Source organism: Trichosurus vulpecula, chromosome 6 (assembly GCF_011100635.1).
Source record: "Trichosurus vulpecula isolate mTriVul1 chromosome 6, mTriVul1.pri, whole genome shotgun sequence".
Lineage (NCBI taxonomy): Eukaryota > Metazoa > Chordata > Mammalia > Diprotodontia > Phalangeridae > Trichosurus > Trichosurus vulpecula.
Window position 1 is genome coordinate 230,954,067 of NC_050578.1, and position 23,356 is coordinate 230,977,422.

General features: G+C 37.6%; 1 protein-coding gene across 3 annotated transcripts in view; it reads left to right on the forward strand.

The window, feature by feature from the left end:
• FAR1 (fatty acyl-CoA reductase 1) overlaps positions 1–23,356 on the forward strand; it is a 111,471-nt gene that overhangs the window by 50,754 nt on the left and 37,361 nt on the right. For all 3 annotated transcript variants that reach the window (XM_036763687.1, XM_036763688.1, XM_036763689.1), the window contains exons 2-3: positions 13,400–13,595; positions 20,676–20,851. In XM_036763687.1, the coding sequence (XP_036619582.1) occupies positions 13,407–13,595; positions 20,676–20,851 (365 nt within the window). In that variant the 5' untranslated portion in view covers positions 13,400–13,406. The remainder of the gene's footprint in view (positions 1–13,399; positions 13,596–20,675; positions 20,852–23,356) is intronic.

Here is a 23,356-nt window from a genome sequence, read left to right on the forward strand (position 1 = left end):
ATGGGATTTCATAGTAGAGTCAGAAATAAGAAATCCAAAGCAGCATGGTCTGAGAATAGTGCCAATAATTTTCTGAGCTTAAACAGACTAGGTATTACTGAGCTTGGGGGGATACTAAGGGATAAAATAAGTAGGCCTAGGAATATGATTTTACTCTAGGTTCAGAAATAGCTAGAAAGTCTTGTACATCATGGAATATTAGCCTGTCTCCATTCCATTTACCATACCTTATTGGCCGAGTTAGCTGCCAATGGCTAGTAGGTGATCGCTTTCTGTTTATGCCTTGGTGTATTGTTTGTAGGTTTTGGAGAGTTTGGAGAAGAAATTTTTCTTCTTTCTTGTATTTGAGGTTACAGTACTTATTTCTGCTCTTGGAGGGGTGACAAGTGCAAAAAAGTTCTGATCTCAGGTTATGACTAGCTTTTCAATTAGTAGAGAAAAATGTTCTTGTATCAAAATACTGATTTTTTGCTTTTCTGTCTGAAGTAAACTTTTAAAAACTTCAGATATACCTAGTTGTAATAGGGTATTTTAAATGAGAACTTTTACCATATATTGTTGTCATATTCCTATCATAGCATCACAGGTGCAATTTTTTTTTTATCAATAGAGAAACTTAAGCCCCTAGAGATTTAATGAATTGCTTTATACCTTGTAGTTGTGACTTAGGTTGATTTGTCTTTATTTGGCCTGCCTCTTGACTTTGACCAGCTGGTAATACTAAAATAGACTCTGTGTTCTAAATTTTATTCGACTTGGTGTCTGTTGACCATCTACCTCTCCTTAAATATTTTCCATCCCATTAGTCATTGCATATCTTAAGGGTTCCATATGTGAAGCCAAAATATATCTCTTGAAAATGGGAGTCAAGTTTTTGTACTTCAGTGCTTTAATTAGGCTTTTAATCAGTAATTTAGAGCAGGTTGTTAAATAGTCACAGCTTTAGAGCAGATTATCACTGCTTCTTAGGAGAGAGGAAATATTTTAAATGATCACTTTTTCTTCCATTAAAATAATTGGGTTTGTCATAATCAGGGATGATAGATTTTTAAAATTTCCCTCTTGCATTTCTTCTGTGGTAGGTAACATGACTTTGGCTTTATTGGTAGCAGTAGCAAATTATCTAGTTACTGTATGTTCAAGTTGCTTTTCTAGTCTAAACCTGTATTAAGGGAGTCTTGTAAACCACTCCTGTGGGGTGGGGATGGAAGGAGGAATCAAACTGAGAATGAAGAGGTGGGTGGAGTACGCAGCTAGACCAGGGAAAGCTATCCGATATTCACTGACTATAGCATTTCTCTCTCAGCTCTGCCAATTACCAAAAAACTAGGGGAATTCCAGAAAGAGAAGCTTGATAGGATGTCAACCCAGGGCATGATTTGAATGAGAAAAACTCTACTCAGAGCCAGAATATGGCACTGTGGACAGAGCTTGAAATTATGCCTCCAGTGTTACTGCCCAGAAGAGATTTTTTCACCTTCACTGTAACATGTGTATTATTATAACACTATTACAAAATTCTGGAATTCCAAATATGTGCTTATAAAAATTAAAATTTAAATATCTTTTGTGCCTTGCATGTTGCCATCTAGGCAGCTGGCTGTCCCTAGTCCAGGCATTGGGGAAACCCTGACTGTGGGAACCTGTGCTAAAAAGATAATGGTAGACTAGGTCTTGTAGTTCAGGGACCATATAGCTCTCAAAAAGAAAATGACCCTGATGATAATCCCTGACAGTCACAATTTCACATTGCATCTGATTTGAATTTCCTTTGGATAAAAGCAGCCAGGTCAGGGATGAGATCTAAGCCTTAACTATATTAAGGTATCTAGGAAGATGAAGGGGAGGTGGCTTTGCCAGTAGTGGGCTGAAGATCTGAAGCCCAGGGGATACCGGATTACAAGGGATCTTTCTCATCTAAGAGGACAACCCGTAGGCTACTGGATGTGGAGCTGAAGTCAGGGAAATAGCCTCACTTAACTGAATCTAGAAAGTTGGAGTCTGATGTAGTGTCTTGCCCAAGCAGGATGGGACTAGCTGAATTAGGAGGCAACATCTAGAAGAAAGATTTTGTTCAGTCTTGTAAGAGAAGGATGACTAAGAAAGATAAGGGCCTTTTTCTCTTTACCTTATCAGGATTCTCAGCACTTCTATATACTTGTAAATTTCCCCTCTAAACTTTTAATTTCTTGTAGTACTTAGTATCCAAACCTTTAAAAGTATTAGAAGTTGTAGCCCTTCTGCTTAATTAAGACATTCTGCTTCTCACTGCCTCCCCCCAACCCCCTCCCCCCAGCAGCATAGGAGAGAAGGGGAAAGTTTGTATCCTCTCTGGTTATTCCAGTAGTGAGGTCTCAAGGTCAAGCAGAGTAGTGGTAGCAGTAAAGGTGGACTGGGAAAGGGACAAGCCAGCAAGTCAAGACCAAGACCTTCTGCTGTCCCTGAGAAAAAAGTGCTCCTGTGGTGCTGTCTTCTGCTCTGAAGACTTTTTTTAGTAGTCTTAATTTCAGTGGTAGCTCATTAGTGCAGTGGAAAGAGTGAAATTTTCAGTCACTGAGTCCAGAGTCTGAATCCTGGCTCTGTTGATTACTAGTTGTATGGCCTGGGACAGGTCATTTTAACCTTTTTGGGCCTCATTTTCCTCTCCTGTAAAATGGAGTTGTACAAGATGATTTTGAAAGGTCACTTCCCAGCTTTAGATCTATGAACTTAGTGCCACAGTTGTTTGGCCCCTACAGATATCTGGTGAAACAGGAAACCTAGAAGCCACCAAAGTCTTGCCAAGCATCCAATGAGAGCTACAAGAAAGAAGACTCATTTTGCCTGCTGTTAGGAGTGCAAACTGGCCTTAATAGTCTTTAGCAGTGATGTTTTATGTGACCACAAATTGATTAGATGTGGCTATCAAAGTGTGCTGTGGTAGTTTCCACTTAGAACCAGAAATTAAAGCATAATTTATAAAGAGTTGAAGTTGAAAAGGAATCAGATTAGTACTCAGAGGAAACATAAGAACATGTTTTGAGTGGTACTGAAGGCCCCAAAGGAAGAAGGTAGGAGCCAATCTGAAAATTATCCTTTGATTCAGCCTGGGAACGGTGGGAGGGACATAGCTACAGTCAGTCCTCACCTTTGGAGGTGTGTGTAGGTGTGTGGGTAACATTCTTCAAAAGCCGGAGAAAAGTAAAAAATGCAGATGGTTGGTACATATTGAAAATTGGGTGCTAGGGTTCTTGGACCACCCAAAACTCTAATCTTTTCTGGTTGACAGTAGCTGCAGACATTCTGGGCATGAAGTTTATTAATACCTCTGTTTTCTCACTAAGCCACATCACTGATTGAACTCTTGGGCTTAGAGTATAAAGGACTTGCATTGTGCTTTGAGGGCATAAGTGCACACAAAACCTGAACTTTAAAGGCAAACAATGAAAATATGCAACAACTCTATGTGGAGTTCTTTACAGTAGTTGGGTGAAGAAAACCATCAGCTGCCCCACAGACTTGTGCATATCGTGCCTCCCATTTGTTTTTTTCTACTGTGAAGAGCCACGAATGTTGAAAGTGAAAATGAGGATACTAATAAAATCATGGGAATGCCTGAAGTTGCCAGAGTTAAACTGGTGAATGTTAAGGATTGATCGCATATGCCCTGCAATTTGGAAAAAGATCAGTCTTCTCACTGAAATTTTTGTAGGTATGAACCCAAGGCTCCTATATAAGCCAGTATGGGTCATGAACAAGTTCATAAACAAATGGGTCTGTGCAAATTTTAAAAAGTGAACTTCTGACTATACAATTCTAATTCCAATAAGAAAGTATAGACAATGTACTTTCAAAAGGGAGAGAGTACTGTTAACTGGAGGGAATGGACAAGCCTCACACTTAGGAGATAGCACATGAATTGGAAGGAAACTAGGAATTTTGTGAGGCAGAGGTGAGGGAGGACCTTCTAGATTTAGGGGCTAGGAGCAAATACTTTAGCATAGGCCTGTAGGCCAGAAATGGGAACATTGTATGTTGGAAATACCTAATAGGCCAATTTAGAATAGAACTTAGGAGAAAACTTAAAAAGGTATTTGGGAACCAAATTGTAGAGAGGTTTTGAGGTCAGGTTGAGGATTTTGTTGGGGTTTCCCTCCTATGGACTTTATGGAACTGCTGAAGATTTTTGATTGTCATATCTATGTTTAAAGAATACCAGTTTGGTAGTGAGGATTGATTAAATAGGAAAGAGATAGGAGACGAGGGAGACCAGGTAAGAGTTCAAACAAGGGGTGATGAGGGCATGAACCAGGGATAGGATTTGAGAGATGTTACCGAGAGAAAATTGGCAAGGGCAGCTGATTGGATATTGGAGTTGAGAAAGAAGGAAGCATCAAGGGTAACTCCAAGGCTGTGAAACTGGATGTTAAAGTGGTACTATCAACAGAAACAGGGAAATGTTGAGAAAGTGATAGGTTTTGTGGGAGATAAAATGACTTTCATATTGGGCATGTTGAGTTTGAGGTGTCTAGCAGACTGGAGTTCAGGAAAGAGATTAAATCTGGATTTTTTTTTCAAGGTGATTTCATTAGTAGAAGAAACTCATTCTCCCAAGGCAGATCTGTAATTACAGCAGCAGCTCTATAATTTAGTCTTAGATAATTGCCTGAGGCAGTGAGAGGTCACACGACTTATTCGGAGTCATACAGCCAAGCCCTTTTGTATCTGAGGCAGTTCTTGAATGCAGGTCTTCCTTACCAGTTCTGTTCTACACACTATCCACCTCTACACAAAAGGCTGGATATATGGATACGATACATAGGAAGAACAAAACCTCAAACCTATAAGACTAGTGTTTGGAGAGGTTAATGAGCTGAGGCTTGGAAAAACGTGAAGAACAACAAAAAAAGGTTTTGTTTTTTTTTGAGCTGTGTTGAAAATAAGGATCATATTGTTCTAACTAGAAAGGGAACAACAAACAGCATTCTAAAAAGGGAATACAATAAAACTGGAGATAAATGAGGAGAGAAGAAGAGCACCTAGACTTGGATGGGTTGTGATCTTTTATCTGCATCATTGAAGGGAACTCCCAAATTGATAAGATTTCTCATCCATCCGAGCTTTATAGACTTCAAAGTATTTTGATACATTTGATTTCATTTGCTCCTCCCGACAGCTTTGTGAATTAGGCAGAACAGGTAATAACTTTATTTTCCAGATGATAGAATCACAAATCTCAGAATTCATTTTGTCCACTTTCCACCTCTCCCCATCCTATTTTAGAGTTGAGGAAATTGGGGCTCAGTTAAAGGAATTGGGCTCAAGGTAACAGGGTTAGTGAGAACAGAAGCTGGAATCAGTACCCATTTCTTGAGGACTCTTAGTAGGATGCTTATCTGCGTTCTGTTTCCTGTTTCAGACACAGAGCCAAAAAAGAGCAAATCATCATTTCCCTTTTGTGCATGGTACAGACCTGCCACAGAGCTAGGATAGAGCATTTCTCTGGAGTTAAGCGGGCTAAAATGAAGATGATGAAACTGATACTGCAATTCCTTAGAGTTTTAAAAAACCTCATTGGCATTGTTATTCCTTCTACTATCCCACATTGCAGCCCATTCATACATTCTAATCTAGTGCACTTCTTATCTGAGTGTTAGTATAACTCCTGTATAGATGATTTGCCCAACATTTTAGAAGCCTTCATGCAGCTCTAAAACTTTAGAGTTAACAGTCAACATTCACACTTTCCATTTGTAATCACGTCTTGCTCTCTTTACGAGACTGGCTCACTTCCTTTTCGTATATGTTTTTGATAATGTCTTTTATACTCCTCTCGTGTAAATAAATATTTGGAATAAGGTGCAACCTATTCATGCCTACTGTTCACCTTTCTCAATGCCTTTTGGTTCACCTGCACTTTTGAGTCTTCTGAAATCAAGGTGGTAATTTTTAGATTTTTGTGGTTATTCTCTAAGTATAGTTAATTGTAGTCAAGAGAATGGTGTCAAGCCCCAGTTATTTTTCTGCTTTATTCATCTTTTCTTACATTACAAAACTCCTACCAAGGTTCCAAAACCACTACAAAAATTTACAAAAGATCCAGAGATTTGGAGGAGCAAACTGTAGGTGAATGTGTGACCACTTTTTCTTATTTTTTGGGATCACAGTCTTTTTCATTTGTGAATTTACCATAGAGAAACTCCTGAAACGTGAAACTGATTTCTAATGAGCTGATCCTTTTTACTTTGTTTTATAAAATTTTAATCTTATTTAATTGATGTGTTGGTTTTTATAGCACTTTCATTTCCATATATATCTTTCCCTCTCCCCTACCCAGTGAACATTCCTTGGCAACAAAGAATAAAAAAAAAGAGGGCAAAAAGCAGTTCAGCAAGCCAAAGAACCCATGTGGAGTCTGACAGTGCTACATGCCACGTTTGTCCTCTGTCTCTGGAGAAAAGAGAGAGGTCCATTTTTTCATCTCTTAATTGAGGTGGATTTGTCATTATAGTTACACAGGGTTCAGTTGTTTTTCTTTTCACTGCTGTAATCATGTCAGTTATTTTCCTGTTTCCATGTCAGTTACTTTCTTTTGTATGAGGAAGTTCATTTAAGTCTTCTAGTGTTTCTCTTAATTCTTCATATTCATTGATTTTTAACAAAGCAATAGTATTCCAATACAATCACATGCACTTCACATTATTTAATTATTCCCCAGCAGTTGGGCATCTGCTTTATTTCTGATGCTTCTCTACTACTAGTGCTACTCTGAATATTTTGGTGTATATGGCCCTTTCTTTTTTTTGCTTTCTTAGGTTATATAATTAGTAGTGGGCTTTCTGGATCAAAGGATGTAGGCATTTTAGTCTTTTTTTTTTAAGTATAATTGATTTATAGAAAGGTTGTCTTTCCATAGCCTGTCTAGCATAGACTAATTCCTTCTTTGCCGATTTTCTGGGTAAAACCTCAGAATTGTTTCATTTGCATTTCTCTTATTACTAATTTGGAGAAGTGTTAAAATATAGTTTTCAGTAGTTTGATAATTTGAGAACAGGTTTCTCATATCCTTTGACCACTTCTCCGTTGGGGAATGTTTCTTTGTTTTCATTTATTTATGATTGTTACCTCTGTATCTTAGTCATCAGAAGGTTATAAGGCAGTGTTCCCTCTCCTTCCCCCAACCTAGTCAATAGCTTTCTTTCTTATCCCAGCTGTATTGATTTTGCTTGTGCAAAAGCTTTTCAATTTCATGTAACTGAAGTTACCTACTTAATTTTTTGTGATCCTTCTCTTTCCCTTGATTTGTTTTAGAATTATCTCTCAGTCATAGTTAGGTAAAATACCCAATCACAAGTTCTTTACTAATTTTTTATGCTGTGAATTTAAAAAAATAGACTATTTCCATTATATCCCTTCCCCACCCCTTCCTTTGCTTATAATAAAAAATAAGTTTAGCTAACTAACTACTACAACTGCTATTCTGAATATTTTGTTGTACATACTAGGTGACTAACTAACACTTCAAAAAATTATGAAGGTCTTTACAGCAATCCACATTCACGAACCCCCATCTCTGCAAAGAAGCTGGGGGAGATATTTTTCTTTTTATTATTTATTTAATATTTTTTGTTTTCAGCATTGATTTCCACAAGATTTTGAATTACAAATTTTCTCCCCATTTCTACCCTCCCCCCCCACTCCAAGATGGCGTATGTTCCGATTGCCTCGTTACCTAGTCGGCCCTGCCTTCTGTCACCCCACTCCCCCCCAACCTCTTTTCCCTTACTTTCTTGTAGGGTAAGATGGGTTTCTATGCCCCATTGCCTGTATATCTTATTTACCAATTGCATGTAAAAACACCTTTTTATTTTTTTGAACATCTGCTTTTAAAACTTTGAGTTCCAAATTCTCTCCCCTCTTCCCTCCCCACCGACCCTCCCTAACAAGGCAAGCAATTCAACATAGGTCACACATGTATCATTATGTAAAACAATTCCACGGTGCTCATGTTGTGAAAGACTAACTATATTTCCTCCATCCTATCCTGTCCCCCTTTATTCAGTTTTCTCCCTTGACCCTGTCCCTTTTCGAAAGTGTTTGCTTTCGATTACCTCCTCCCCCATCTGCCCTCCCTTCTATCATCCCCCCTTTTTTATCTCCTTCCTCCTCCTTTCCTGTGGGGTAAGGTACCTAATTGAGTGTGTATGTTATTCCCTCCTCAGGTTAAATCCGATGAGAGCAAGATTCACTCATTCCCCCTCACCTGCCCCCTCTTCCCTTCCAACAGAACTGCTTTTTCTTGCCACTTTTATTGGAGATAATTTACCCCATTCTATCTCTCCCTTTCTCTCTCAATATATTCCTCTCTCATCCCTTAATTTGATTTTAATTTTTTAGATATCATCCCTTCATATTCAACTCATCCTGTGCCTTCTGTCTATTTATATACATGTATATTCCCTTCAGCTACCCCAATACTGAGGTCTCACGAATTACACATCATCTTTCCGTGGAGGAATGTCAACAAAGCAGTTCAACTTTAGTAAGCCCCTTGTGATTTCTCTTTCTTGTTTACCTTTTCATGCTTCTCTTGATTGTTGTGTTTGAAAGTCAGATTTTCTATTCAGCTCCAGTCTTTTCACTGAGAAAGCTTGAAAGTCCTTTATTTTATTGAAAGTCTATATTTTGCCTTGGAGCATGATACTCAGTTTTGCTGGGTAGGTTATTCTCGGTTTGAATCCTAGCTTCTTTGACTCCTGGAATATCATATTCCAAGTCCTTTGATCCCTTAATGTAGAAGCTGCTAGATCTTGTGTTATTCTGATTGTATTTCCACAATTGGGTTAGTCTTTCTGGCTGCTTGCAGTATTTTCTCCTTGACCTGGGAACTCTGGAATTTGGCGACAATATTCCTAGAAGTTTTCTTTTTGGGATCTTTTTCAGGAGGTGATTGGTGGATTCTTTCAATTTCTATTTTACTCTCTGGTTCTAGAATATCAGGGCAGTTCTCCTTGATAATTTCTTGAAAGATGAAATCTAGGCTCTTTTTTTGATCATGACTTTCAGGTAGTCCAATAATTTTTAAATTATCTCTCCTGAATCTATTCTCCAGGTCAGTGGTTTTTCCAGTGAGATATTTCACATTGTCTTCCACTTTTTTATTCCTTTGGTTCTGTTTTATAATATCTTGATTTCTCATAAAGTCACTAGCTTCCACTTGCTCCAACCTAATTTTTAAAGTCGTATTTTCGTTGGTGGTCTTTTGGACCTCCTTTTCCATTTGTCTAATTGTGCCTTTCAAGGCATTCTTCTTGTCATTGGCTTTTTGGAGCTCTTTTGCCATTTGAGTTAGTCTATTTTTTTAAGGTATTATTTTCTTCAGTATTTTTTTGGTTCTCCTTTAGCAAGTCATTGACTTGTTTTTCATGGTTTTCTCGCATCCCTCTTATTTCTCTTCCCAATTTTTCCTCTACTTCTCTTGCTTTTCCAAATGCTTTTTGAGCTCTTCCGTGGCCTGAGACCAATTCATATTTTTCTTGGAGGCTTTTGATGTAGGCTCTATGACTTTGTTGACTTTTTCTGGCTGTATGTTTTGGTCTTCTTTGTCATCAAAGAAAGATTCCAAAGTCTGAGTGTGAGTCCTTTTTTGCTGCCTGGTCATGTTCCCAGCCAACTACTTGACCCTTGAGCTTTTTGTCAGTGTATGACTGCTTGTAGAGTAGAGAGTACTTTGTCCTAAGCTTGAAGGGCTGCGCTGCTATTTTCAGAGCTTTTTCTACACAGCAAGCTCTGCTACAGCAGCCCTCCTTCTCCCCCAAAAACTGCCAACCAGGATTGCCGCCCAGGATCCAGGCAGGGCAAAGCAGGCTTTGCACTCCCACTCTAATTGGCTGCTTAATTCCTCACATGGGGTGGGCCTGGGGCTGGCAGCAACTGCAGCTGTAGCTCTGGAAGCAGCCTCAGAGCTGCACCACCTCTGCTGTCCTCAGGGTGGTGGCTGACCGCCAACTCTTTTCACTCTGTCTCAGCAGCTTTTCCCCCTAACCTTCTCTCTTGTCTTTGGTGTTTGTGGGTTGAGAAGTCTGGTAACTGCCACAGCTCAATGGTTCAGGGCCCTACAGCCTGTTCTGCCCGGATCCTGGTTTGGTTGGTCCTGGCTTGGCCCATGCTGTGCTCTGCTCTGCTCTGCTCCGCCCCCATGTGCATGTGATTGACCTTACCCCGCAATCATCCAGGCTGTCCTGGGCTGGAGCCCTGTTTCCCTTTGCTATTTTGTGGGTTTTGCAGCTCTAGAATTTGTTCAGAGCCAGTTTTATAGGTGTTTGGAGGGACCTGGCGGGGAGCTTAAGCAAGTCCCTGCTTTCCTGCTGCCATCTTGGCTTTGTACCCCAGATATTTTTCTTATTGCTCTTCTTTGGGTTCTTTCCCTTTATATTGTTTCCTGGTTCTGCTTACTTCCTCTCATATTGCTTCTTTTAAATCTTTCAATGATTCATCACATCCATTGTTTCTTATAGGACAATAATATTCCATTACATTTGCATACCACATTTTCTTTAGCCATTCTCCATTGAATGGGCAATTCTTTGTTTTCCAGTGCTTTGTTACTACAGAAAGTACTTCTATAAATATTTTGATGTATATAAGGCTTTTTTTTTTATCATTGATATCCTTAGGGGCTAGTATATATTTAATAGTGGAACGTTTGGGTAAAAAGGTGTGGGTATTTTAGCTACCATCTCAAAAAATTCCAAATTATTTTCCAAAACGATTGGACCAATTCATAGCTTCATATGGTACATCATTTCATATTTAGGTCAGGTAACCATTTTGTTCTTATAGTCATACATGGTGTAAGATGTTGGTTTAAACGTAATTTCTGCTAAATGCTAATATTCATCAGTTCTTGTCAAATAGGGAAGTTTTTTAGCTCAATTGTGTCTAACTCTTGCTTATCTAGTTTGTTCCATTGAACTACATTTTTATTTTTTACTTGTAGTACCAAATAGTTTTTATGAATACTGTTTTACATGTAATTTGATGTCTCGAAGTATTACTTCCTCCTTCATTCCCCCTTTCACTCCACCTTATTTCCCTTGAAGTTCTAGACATTTTGTTCCTTTTGTCTCGTTCATTAAAGTAACCCCATTGTAATTTGATACAGTACTAAATTTGTAAATTAGTTGGTGTCATTTTTATTATGTTGACAGTCTAGACAAGTAAGCTAATATCCTTACAACTGTTTCTTTATTTCTTTAAATAATTTTTATAATTATATTTACATAAGTTTTGAGTTTCGGGATAGATTGACTCTCCTGATAGTTGTGCTTTTTGTTATTTTGCATGGATTTCCCTTTCTATCATTTCCTCTTGGATTTTGTTGCTATCATGGTGATTTTTGTGGATTTATTTTGTATCTGGTTACTTTATTGAAAGTACCAGTTATCTTGGTTATTTCCGTTGCTGAATCTCTGGTGTCTTCTAAGTAAATCATCATGTCATAAGCAAATAGCAATGATCTCTTTGCCAATATTTATGCCTTTAGTTTCTTTATCTGTTATTGCTAATACTAGCATTTCCAGATCAATGTCAAATAATAATGAGAGCGCTCTTGCTTTACTACTATATTGATTGAAACAGCTTCTAGTGGTTTTATGTTGTTGTTGTTTTAGATAGGTAATTTTTTGTCATATTAAGAAAAAGCCCTTCTTTGCCTGTGATTTTTAGAGTTTAGAAAGCAAGGGAAGTGTTGTTTGTCCTTCCTGTTTGAAGAAGGCCAAAATGACATCATGATGTCAGGGTCTGTGTTGCATTTGAATTTGCATTTTAAGTCTTGTATTTTAGAGATGCCAGGACTTGGCATTCAAATCCCAGCTCTGCAGCTCACTGTGTGATCTTGGGCAAATCACTTAACCACCCTTGCCTTCAGTTTTCTCATGTGTAAGATGAAGGGATTGTACTAAATGGCCTCTGAGGTCCCTGTTACCTCTATATTTCCGATCCTATGATATGATAATAGTGTTAGATTTTACTATATACACACACAGTTATATTGAAGAATCCTTGCATTCCTTCATATAAATCTATCCTGGTTGTGGTATGTACTTTTTTGGATTATATTAATGTTATCTTTTTGCTAGGATTTGATTTTAAATGATTCAACTGATAAGTGATAACTCCTTTGTGGTTCTTTGTTTTTCCATGTTTTAGTTATTAAAGGCAACATTTGTCACAATAAAGTTATCTCTTAGTGTTTTCTCAGTTTTAAAAAAATAATTGTATCATTGAATTTTTTTTTTAAATATTTAGTAGAATTTATCCACACATATAACTTGACCTGGAGTTTTAAATAATCTTTTAGAAAGCAAATTTTTATTGTTAAAGCATTCCATTTGAAATATCAAAAATGTCAAAAAATGAAAACATTTGAATCCCTTTAGTGTTAATAATTGGATTTGGCCTACAACTAAATGATTTTATCCTAATGAAAAGGAGGGTTGGAACTCTTTGGAAAACTCTTTAAGATCTTATTTTAAAAAAAACCATCCTTTGTACACATAAAAAAGAAAGTATTAAGGAACTGCTCTGTGCAAGGTATTTGTAGAGAAAATGTTTATAGTCCTTGCCATCGTGGAGCCTAAAGACTAGTAGGACATTGATAAACTGGAGAAGATCTAAATGGATGCATGCCAGGATAGTAAAGACCTTCAGGATCATAGCATCATAGATAGGGAGTTAGGAGAGGCTTTGCAATTTACTGAGGCCAATTTCCTAAATTTCCATTTGAAGACGTTTTGGTCCCAGTAAAAGGCAAGGGAATCATCTTAAGTATTTGACAGAAGCAAGTTTGAATCCAGGTCCTCCAACTCGAAATCCAGCTCTCTTTCCCTGCTGTCATGCTTCCTGTCTGAGGATTTGAAGAATCTGAGGATGTTTTAGTCTGATGAAGAGAAGACTCATTTATGGGAGCTATGATAATTGTCAGTAAACATTTACTTAGCACCTACTATTTGTCTTCAAGTTTTCGAAGTGTTATTATGAGGAAGAGGAATTAGAATTTTTCTGCTTGGCCTCAGAAAGTAGGAAGAAATTGTCTCAAGAGAGCTTTCAACATAATAGAAAGAAAAAAAAATTTCCAAATAATTAAAATTGTACAAAAGTGGAACAGACTGCCCTGGGAGATGGAGGGTTTTCTTCACTCGAAGTGTTAGAGCAGAGGTTCGATGACACCTTACTGGTGGGGTATGTAGAGAAAGTTCCTTCCATCTCTTAATTATTTGAATCCAGGACTCCTTCCACATTTCAACCCTGAGTTATATGAGGTTCTTTTATTTTGTTTGAACATGTGGATTTTGTTATTTGGATAAATTCTGAGCAATAAGATCATTTTACTTATGAGCGCTTACTTTATTTTTCCTAGGAACAGGATGGTTTCAATTCCAGAATACTATGAAGGAAAGAATGTCCTACTCACAGGTGCCACTGGCTTCCTGGGGAAGGTGCTTCTCGAAAAGTTACTCCGGTCTTGTCCTAAGGTGAATTCAGTCTACGTGTTAGTGAGGCAGAAAGCTGGCCAGACCCCGCAGGAGAGAGTGGAGGAGGTGATTAGTGGCAAGGTAAGTCCAGGAAAGGATCAGTAGAAAATACATATGACATAATACATAGCCCATAAAATGTTTCTTTGTATATTGGAGAAAGAGCTTGATGCAACTTGCCAGAACCCTTGAAACCTTTTAGTATGCTGTAACCGTGTGGGATATCACTAAAATGTCGAAAATGTGCTGAGAAGTAGAAAACTTATTAATCACTGTTGTGAGTACTTTTTGTAAAGTTAGAGAGTAAATAATGTTTGGGAAAGATGTCAGCTTCTAAGCACTGAAGATAATTTGAAAAAAAGTGTTAAATATATGGAATATAAGTATTTTGAAGAATAGTAAAACATTGTAATATGTTTTTGGAGCCAGTACTATATATACATAGTAAGCATTGTCAGTTACTATATATTCATTCCCTTTGGAAGTATGTTCCACTTTTTTATAATGGTCATTGATGTCAATCCCATGTATTGTCAGTTACTCTTCAAAAGTGTACAGTAATACCTTAATTTTCAAGATGTCAGTTGTCTGGCATCTCAATCCTGGGTAATATTGAAGAACTAGGAAACATGAAAAAAAAATTTAAGCTACTATGAGCAGTACTGAAAATATTCCAAGAAATCCCACAAGGATTACAGAAGATGTGAAGTGATGGGTCAGAAGACAAATCTGAAGAAAGGTGTTATCATTGGTGGGAGATGTTAAACAAAGTCTCACTAGTTCCTAAACTTAGAAGAAGTCTCTGAACGATAAGAGATAGGAGACAAGAAAGAACACACAAAAAAATAAAAAGACAGGGAGGGTAATGGAAAACAATAGAATTGACAAGGTTTAATTCAGTGGAGGGTTAAGTGGTGGTGGATATGGGATGGATAAACCAAGCCACTGACTGTGGTAAGGAGGGATAGTAGACATTGGAGGAGATAAACATTTGGTAGAACAATAAATAGTCTGGGGTCATTTATGTAGTTTGTAATGATGGTGCTTTTAGTAAGAAAAAGGTTTTATTATGGTTCCTATACTCTATTTGCTAAGATATTTTCGAAGAATTTTAGGTTAAAAAAAAAGTTTCAGCACAAACTGATTAAGTTTCAATTATGAGGAAACAGTCTTTATATCCAGAGCACTTGTATCTGTAGGGGTGATTGAATTTAAAGTGTTCTAATCCTTTTAGGTATGCAGGGGACCATTCTTTACAGTGCCATAGAGGCCTGAAAGATATAAGGTTCTCTACCCCATTCCCCCATACTTTTGCTGTTTAGTGTTGTCATCATGTACATAGGTTTAGTAATAGTTTATGTTTATCTTTTGGTTGTGCTTGTTTCTTCATTAAATAGGATGTATTTTGAAACAGAAAATGCTTATCCTTCCTTTAATTAAACCTGCTGCCATCTGAAATGTGAAATAACATTGGACTCATTTTTTAAAATTACCATTTGCTTGATGAGAAGAGATTTCAGATAAATATAATTTTCTGAGATGCTTTTTAACCTCAATTCAAGCAACTTATTTAATACATTTTCAAAGTTTTGATATTGATTAATATTTTAATCAGTCCTATAATTGGCTTTGAACTTTTATATTACCCTTCTTCCTTTAAACACGTTCTTTTCAAATTATGGTCTACTTCGTAGGGTTGCTGGAAAGGCTATTTTGAGGAAAGTATTTTGTAAACTAATATGCTATATAAATGGAAACTTTTATTATTATTATTTTAATCTCAGAGTCTCCAGTGTACTTCCTATATAGTCATACCAGTTTCTTTAGATGTCTTTTCTTTCTTGTTATTTTTTCTGCGTAATATGATCTGTTAAACTTTTAGAGAGTCGAATGTTTTGAGTTAGCCCCAAGTCACTAGTTTCACAGAGTATATTTTCATATTATACTCTAATATACTTATACCTACTGTTTCTTTTCTTGGCTTTTATGAACTCTAGGATGACATGGTCATTTTTTCCTAAGGTTCCCATTGCTTCCATGTCCTCAGATGCTTTTTTCTTGGTCAGGATTAAATTCAGAATAGAGCTTCTCTGTTCTTGCTGAGAGAGAATAAATTCTTCATTTGCTAACAACTGTATTAGGTGCTCTACTTTTAACAGATTGAGTCTTTTAACAGATGTAAAGATTAACCTCTTGACTAGTTAATACAAAGAAAGATTTGTCTATGTCTTCAATTTGAATTTGTTATATACTAACATTATAATATAACTTCCTTTATTTCCTTTTATTATGCTTCCCAGATTATCCATATCATACCCTGGATTAGTTCTCCATCTAATAGCACAGGAGCTCCTTGAAAACAGCCTTTTTTTTTTTTTAATCATGAGTACCTTGCATATTGTAGGTGCTTAAGAAATGGCTGTCATATGAATTATAAGGTCTCAGAATACCTGGGTGTACCTCTTTCATTTACTGTAAATTACAAATTTACATTATTTCTTGAGACCTTAGTTTTCTTATCTGCAAAATAAGAGAGTTGCAGTGGATCCCTTTCACCCTCAAATTCTGTAATCCTATTTCTCTTTTGAGATTTGAGTTCCTCAAATGTAGGAACTGGGCAGTCTTGTACTAACCATGGCTCGACTGTTAAATAGTTATGTGTCTTTGGGCACGTTAATTAATGCCTTTATATGTCAGGTTTCCCCATCAGTAGGATAAGGGGTGGGGGTGGATTTAGACTAGAAGATTTCTAAGGTCCCTTCCAGCTCTTCTAGTTTGGGTTTTGGAGGAAGAAAATATCTAGTTGGAGCATTGATCACCAAAGGCTTCACAAAGGAGGTAGCAGTTGGCTAGATGCTGAAGAGCATTTCAGTTAGGAAGGAACTAGTGTTAGAAACTAATAACGGGGTGCTAGAGTAATAAGCTTGTTACGTTTAAGAAAAAAGGTAGGAACAGATCACTGTGAAATGGAGTGGTTGGTTTGTGATGGGGAGGAGTAGGAAATAATGTTGATGAAGGGAGTAGGATGTAGAGGGCCTTGAATGTTAGGAAGCAGATTTGGGACTTTAGCTTCTGGACTATGGGGAGGCATTAGACTCTTTTGAGCAAATGAGCAGACAGTATAAAGATTAGTTTGGAGGCAGTGTGCAGAATGAATTGGTGGACTATTGGCAAACAGACTAGAAGAGGCAGTTTAGGTGATCTAGTAGTATTAGATAATTGAAGCTTTAATTATAACTTTGAGGTGAGAAAGAGGAACGAAGCAAAGATGATTTCTTAATTTGAGTTTGTGATATCTACAGGAAGAATGATGGCTGAAATAGGTGAAGTTTAATTTTAGAGCCTACAGTGTCGGTCATTAAGCATTTTATTAAGTGTTATGCCAGGCATTATGGAGCATTGGAGATAAAAAAAGAGGCACAGACAGTCTTGCCTTCAAGGATTTCACAATCTAAAGGGGGAGACAAAAAGCAAACAAATATGTAAGAACAAACTATATACAGGATAATAGAAAACAATTAAAAGAGAGAAGGCACTAGATTTAAGTTTGGGAAAGGCTCCCTGTAGGAGATGGAATTTTAGCTGGGACTGAAAGGAAGCCAGTTGAGGAGGGGAGCATTGCAAACATGGGGGACATGTCACTAGAGAAAATGCCCAGAGCCAAGACATGGAGTGGTTTGTTCATGGAACAGCCAGGAGGCCAGTGTCACTGAATTGAAGAATATGTGTTGGGGAATTAGATGAAAGAAGGCTAGAAAGGTGTTTGTTGGGGCTAGGTTAGGATTTTATATTTGATCATGGAAGTGATAGGAAAGCCACTGGAATTTTGGGGGTTTTCTTTGGCGGGGATGGGGGGAGCGACATGATCAGACTTGAACTTTAGGAAAATTTTATTGCAACCAAATGGAGGATGGATTGGAGTGGAGAGAAACTTAAGGCAAGGTGACCTTACCAGCAGGCTATTGCAGTAGTCCAGACATGCGGTAATGAGGGCAGAACGGTAGCAGTGGCTGAGGAAAGAAGGTTGCTTATTCAAGAGATGTTACAAAGGTGAAATTGACAGGCCTTGGCTACAGATTGGATATGAGAGGTGAGAGATAGTGAAGAGTCAAGGATAACTCCTAAGCTGTAAGACTGGGAGAATTGTGGTGCCTTTAAAAGTAGGGAAATTTGAAGAGAGGGTGAATTTAGGGGGAAAGAAAGTGAGTTCCATTTTGGACATGTTTGGTTTAATATTTCTACTGGACATCCAGTTTGAGATGTCTGAAAGGTAGTTAGAAATACTACGAGATGGAAGGTCAGCAGAGAGATTAGGATAGGATTGGTAAAATGGACTTGAGAGGTTATTCTAGTTCAGTCTTTTCATTTTACAGATAAAGAAAACAAGGCACAGAGAGAAGTGATTTTCCCAGGGATGGGATGATCATTACTCATCATTCCCACTTTGATTTTTGCTGAATTTGTATGAATTTTGCTTGCATTGACTGGAATTAGGAGGGTACTGGGGGTTTTCGCCTTATAATTTAGCCGCTCGTTTTCAACCCACTTATTAGTAACAGAAGTAGAACTCTGTCCAGAGCTGGGAGAAAAGGAGGACGGCAGAGTAGTTAGGAAAAAGCCCTTTAATGTACAGTGTGTTCCAAAAGCTTGCAGTTTTAGATTTTGATAGAGTGATTGGCAAACTGAAATTCCAGACCTGCAGTCCAGAGCTAAGAATGGTTTTTACATTTTAAATAAAGTTTTATTGTATTGAAAAATATTAAAACCATTCTTCGCTTCCAGGCTTCATAAAAATAGCTAGCTGGCCAGATTTAGCGCTTGGGCAGTAGTTTGGTGACCCTTGCTAATAGCGTAAAACTATAGTAATACACTTTGGGACACCTTGTATTTTGTCAAATTATTATTTTTGCTTTGCTGAAAGGAGGTAGGATCATTTTAGGTTACAAACAAATAACATACAACATGCTGAGATGGTTTTCCTTCTTCAACTGTGTTAATTAGTAGATGTGCCTCATCTTAATGTTTATAATCTATTAAAACACAGATATGGCTTTGTTCTGCGAATGAAAGGTTGACCTCTAGGTTTGGTACTAAATTTAGACTTTAGATTTCCTGTTTAAAATGTTACCCTACCAACTGCTTGTACTCTTGACTTTCCTATTTTTGTTGAGGAACCTATGCTTAGAACCCTTATGCTAATTTTTGGTTTTAAGGGAACAAGAGAGAAGTAGGCATTAACCACTATGAACCATTTTACTTTTGAATCAAATTTTAACTGTGCTAATTATTTCGTAGCTGTCATTAAGTAGGAATACCTGGAATCTAAGCGTTTTTGTGGAGTTGGGTGGAGTGCTGGCTGAATGAAAATAAGTTCATGGAAAGAAAAAGTGTCTGCTGAATTCAATGGTTGGTGCAAACTCATGTGAAAAACATTCGGGGGTGGTGGTGCAAGATAACTCCACAGTCATACCTCCTGCTTTCCTACCTGCACACTTTCTTCATGCTGTTTCTTTTACCTGGAATATTCTTCCTCAGCACTTCTGTTGAAATTCTACCTTTCCTTCAAGCCCAGCTCAAATGCTGTCTCTTCCTTGAAGGGAAGCCGGTTAAGTAGAAAAAAAGAATAAATTTGGGGGCATGTATTTGAAGTAGTGGTGTAATATTCATTTGAGAATGTTTGACAAGCATTTGGAACTTGAAAGCCTAGAGCCGATGAGAAATTGGAGCTGGAGGTATTTTTTTCTCATATGAAATGAGGAGATTAGATGGGATAGTCTCTAAGGCCTTTACAGTTCCAAATTCTCTAGATTTTCATTTCCTTTGTGTGGAAGTGACCATTGAATCAGTGAGAATTCATTGAGTATTTGAATTTAAAGTATATACTTTCTGGCACATAGTAGGTGCTTAGGAGTATTGTGAAGAGAGAAGATTAGAGATCTCAACTGAGCCTTGAGGAGAATGAGGGAGATAGATGAAGGGGAGCCAGCAGATGTGGCAGGGATGAGGCAGTCAGGTAGCAGGAAATGCAGAATTGCTGCCTATCCCTAGGAAGTGTGGGGTAATGAGATGAATGAGTTGTGGGAAGAGTGATTTAAATCCTGTAATCAGTAAACATGTGTTGAGTGCCTGCTCTGGGTTGGGCACAGTGTAAGCTCTGGGGTCACAAGGAAAATATCATCCCTGCTTTTAACTAGCTCACAATCTAATGGGAGTTAGGGGAGACAACATGCAAGTAACTGTGTACAAACAAACCTGATATAGGACAAGTGGGTGATGTTCAAAAGAAGCGAAGCACTAGAATTAAGAAGGGATTGGGAAAGGCTTCCTGTAAAGGTAGGATTTTTGCTGGGACTTGAAGGAAACCAAAAGGCAGAGATCAGGGAGAGCATTCTAAGCATGTAGGGGTGTGTGTGTGTGTGAATTCCTAGAGTCTGCAGATGGAGTCTTGTTTGAAGAACAGCAGAAGTCAGTATTACTTGATCATAGTGTACATAGTGGGTATAAGGGGTAAGAAGACTGGAAATGTGTGTGCAGTGGTAGTGGGAGGGGGAGAAAGGAGATTCTGAAGGACTTTGAATGCCAAATAAAGGATTTTGTATTTGATCCTGGAGCTGATAGGAAACTACTGGGTATTGAGTATGGGGTTGACATGGTAAGACCAGTGTTTTAGGAAGATAACTGACAATGAGTGGTAAGGAGGAAGAATTTGTGAAATAGGTTCCCGAGGTCACATAGCTAGGAATATGAAAGAGTTTTCCTTAGAGGTTATAGATCTTGGTAGTGATAAGCTGGCAAATCTCATGTAAATTGAAGACAAAGAGGAAGAAAGACAGATGGTGGTGGATGAGTTGTTCACAAATGGCTGACCCAGCATAGAGACAAAGAGAGTTCATTTAGTTTATTTGCTTTTCATATTGACTTTAAAAAAATACACTAGACTTCGTCAGGTAGTCCCAGTGATTTCTGCGATGGTGGTGGTTTTTCCACCTTTTGATATATTTAACCTTTGACTTTGAAGTCCATTTCTTGTAAGTCCATACTACTCAAATTTGTCTAATTATATCATAAAGTCTTTGGAGGCTCTTTCTTGGATCTATTCTCTGCAAAAAATGCTTAAAATATGACATTTTTAGCCCTATATTACTTTTTGTTCCTTTCTAGCTTTTTGACAGATTGAGAGATGAAAATCCACAATTTAGACAAAAAATCATAGCAATCAGCAGTGAACTCACACAACCAAAACTGGCCCTTAGTGAAGAAGACAAAGAGATCATCTTAAATTCTACTAATATCATATTCCACTGTGCAGCCACTGTCAGATTTAATGAAAATTTAAGGTAAGTCTGGATATTTATATGAATTCTTAATTTTAGCAATTTCTTTTAAAACTATTTGCTAGAGGCTAAAAGATAAATTTTGTTGAATACTGCCTACTTTTTTTAGTCAAAGTGTGTCGAAATTATATGCAATGTTTGGCCGGATGCTGTGTGTGGTTTTCAGTGTCCTGATGTTTTCAAAATAATTTCCTTCTTTTTTCTTCCTTTTCTTCAGTTTAAAGATGCTGAAAAACTGTTTTACCAAAAAACAGTTTTTGCTAAGATTAAAGCGTCATCCTCTATTTCAGAGGAGAAGTAAAGTGAGGGAGAAAAAAGGGAAGCTGTGGGGAAGTTGGTGGAAAAATTTAGGATTGTATCTTCTGTTCTCTTGATGCTTTTCATTTTCTCTTGAGTAGTTAGTTGTTAGTTCCTTATTCTTTCAGATAGTCACTTTGTCCTCATACTGTAAGCTTTTCATTGCATTCTTCTCCCCCTTTCCAGACTGTTGTTGGGGCATTTTATCTTTCTACTCCATCGAATTTCTATGAAGATCATAGTCAATACTCTAGGCCACACATTTCTCACAATGACCTTTTAAAGCAGTGCCTTCTTGGTTGTAATAAGAAGGTTTCTTCAGGAAAAGTAGCACTTGCTTTTGGCAGGGGTTTGGGGGGGGCGGAGATTGGATTTTTAAAATATCCAATATTATTAGAAATCTAATTAGTGTAGTATTTTAAAAAATTACTTGTAATGATGCCTCTTTCTAAGATGGGGGGGGGGACCCACCTTGTTAAAATGTTACTTCAACAGTTTGCCAATAAGTTTTCAGAATTACACACTCCCAGTCTCTGTGGAGTCCCAAGTTCAACACCCTTCCTACAACACCATGATGCATCTAAACGTAACAGACATTTCTGCACCAAGAATTTTCAGAAGATGATAAACTAGTTTCAGTCATATGTGATACCCTTTATTTTTAAAGGCTTGCTTTTTTTTTTTTTAATAAAGTCTTATTATACTACATATTGTCACCACAAAGCTTCCACACAACAGAAGCCCTGGCCAGTGGCCAGTCAGAGTAGTGCCTTGATCTTTGGTCAGATTTTCTATTGTGAGTTCAGTACAAAACATTTGTTTGGCATACCACTATTGCAAGAAGAAATTTAAGGACCCTGGCCTTTGTGATGAAAATCCATTAGATGGGCTGATCAGGTGATAAGCAAGTTCACTTCACCCTGGATTTTTCACATATTTCTCACGCTGGATGTACCTTTGCTACCAGATTCCTCCCAGAATACCTGATTCCTCCCAGAACAATCTCCATTTTAAGGAAAATGTCCAGGCCAGTCATCATTCCTTTCTAAGATCCACTCCTGACTTTCTGGACTGTCTGATAATGTCTCTGCCTCAGTATTCCGTCTTCTCCTTTTCAGCTTCTTCATTAGAACATAGGCTTCTTGAGGGCCGAGAGTGTCCTTTCTGTTTGTATTATATTAATGCCATTTAGCACAGTGCTTGGCACATAGTAAACATTTAAGAAATGCTTGTTGACTTGGTTTTCCAGAAGGTAAATTCACTTTTTCAAAGTAATCTCTCCTGGAAGGATAAAAGTAAAAATAAGAAAAGTGCAAGGGAAAGTGAGACATCCACTTCTAAGGAAGAAATCTCTGCTTTTGTTACTGCCGATTCTTTTTTCCTTTCCTACTTTTTATGATAGGGCCATGTGTTTACAAGTCACTTAGAATTCCCATTTGATGCCCATAGTTCCTGTAAGGTAAATTTTAAAGTTCAACCGTTACTCCCATTTTATAGATGAAGACATTGAGGTTTACAAGAAGTAAAGTGAATTGCCAAAGGTCACACAAATAGTTAGTGGCAGAGCAAGGACTCAGACCCGTGTGTTCTACTCTGAATCCATTACTCTGTTAACAGCGTGCACAAAGGAGGGGGAAAGGACACAGTTTTCCTCTCCTTGTTGTGGAGAGTGAGGGACAGTTTAGTCTTCTCAGTGAAATTCTTACTCTCTCTGTGATATTCATCATGTGGGTGTCTCACCTTTACCTCAAGGGGCAGTGCCTGCCATTGTGCTTAGCTTGAGAGCTGGGCACTGGCACACTGCCCTGTATTATGAAACATGAGGAAATCTAGTAAAGTTACTGAATGATAACCAGAACTTAATACAATCAGTAAATCAATCAGCAAGCATTTGTTAAGAGCCTTCTCTGTGCCAAGCTTTGGGGCTATAAATTACCAGGGATGAAATATTTTTACTCCCAGGGAGTTTACATTTTAATAGGGGAGATAGCAAATACCTATATAAGTATGCATAGAATAAATATAAAGAAAAAAAGCACAAATACAATAAATAATTTAGGAAAAATGCCATATAGATACAGATACAACATGATATAATTTCATAGTGTTGGGAAGATAGGTATGTCAGTGGTAGACAAATCAATGGTAAATATTTCCTTACTTCCCCTTGTTTTAATGATATGCTTTTAGTATCCTCCTTTTTTTTAAAGA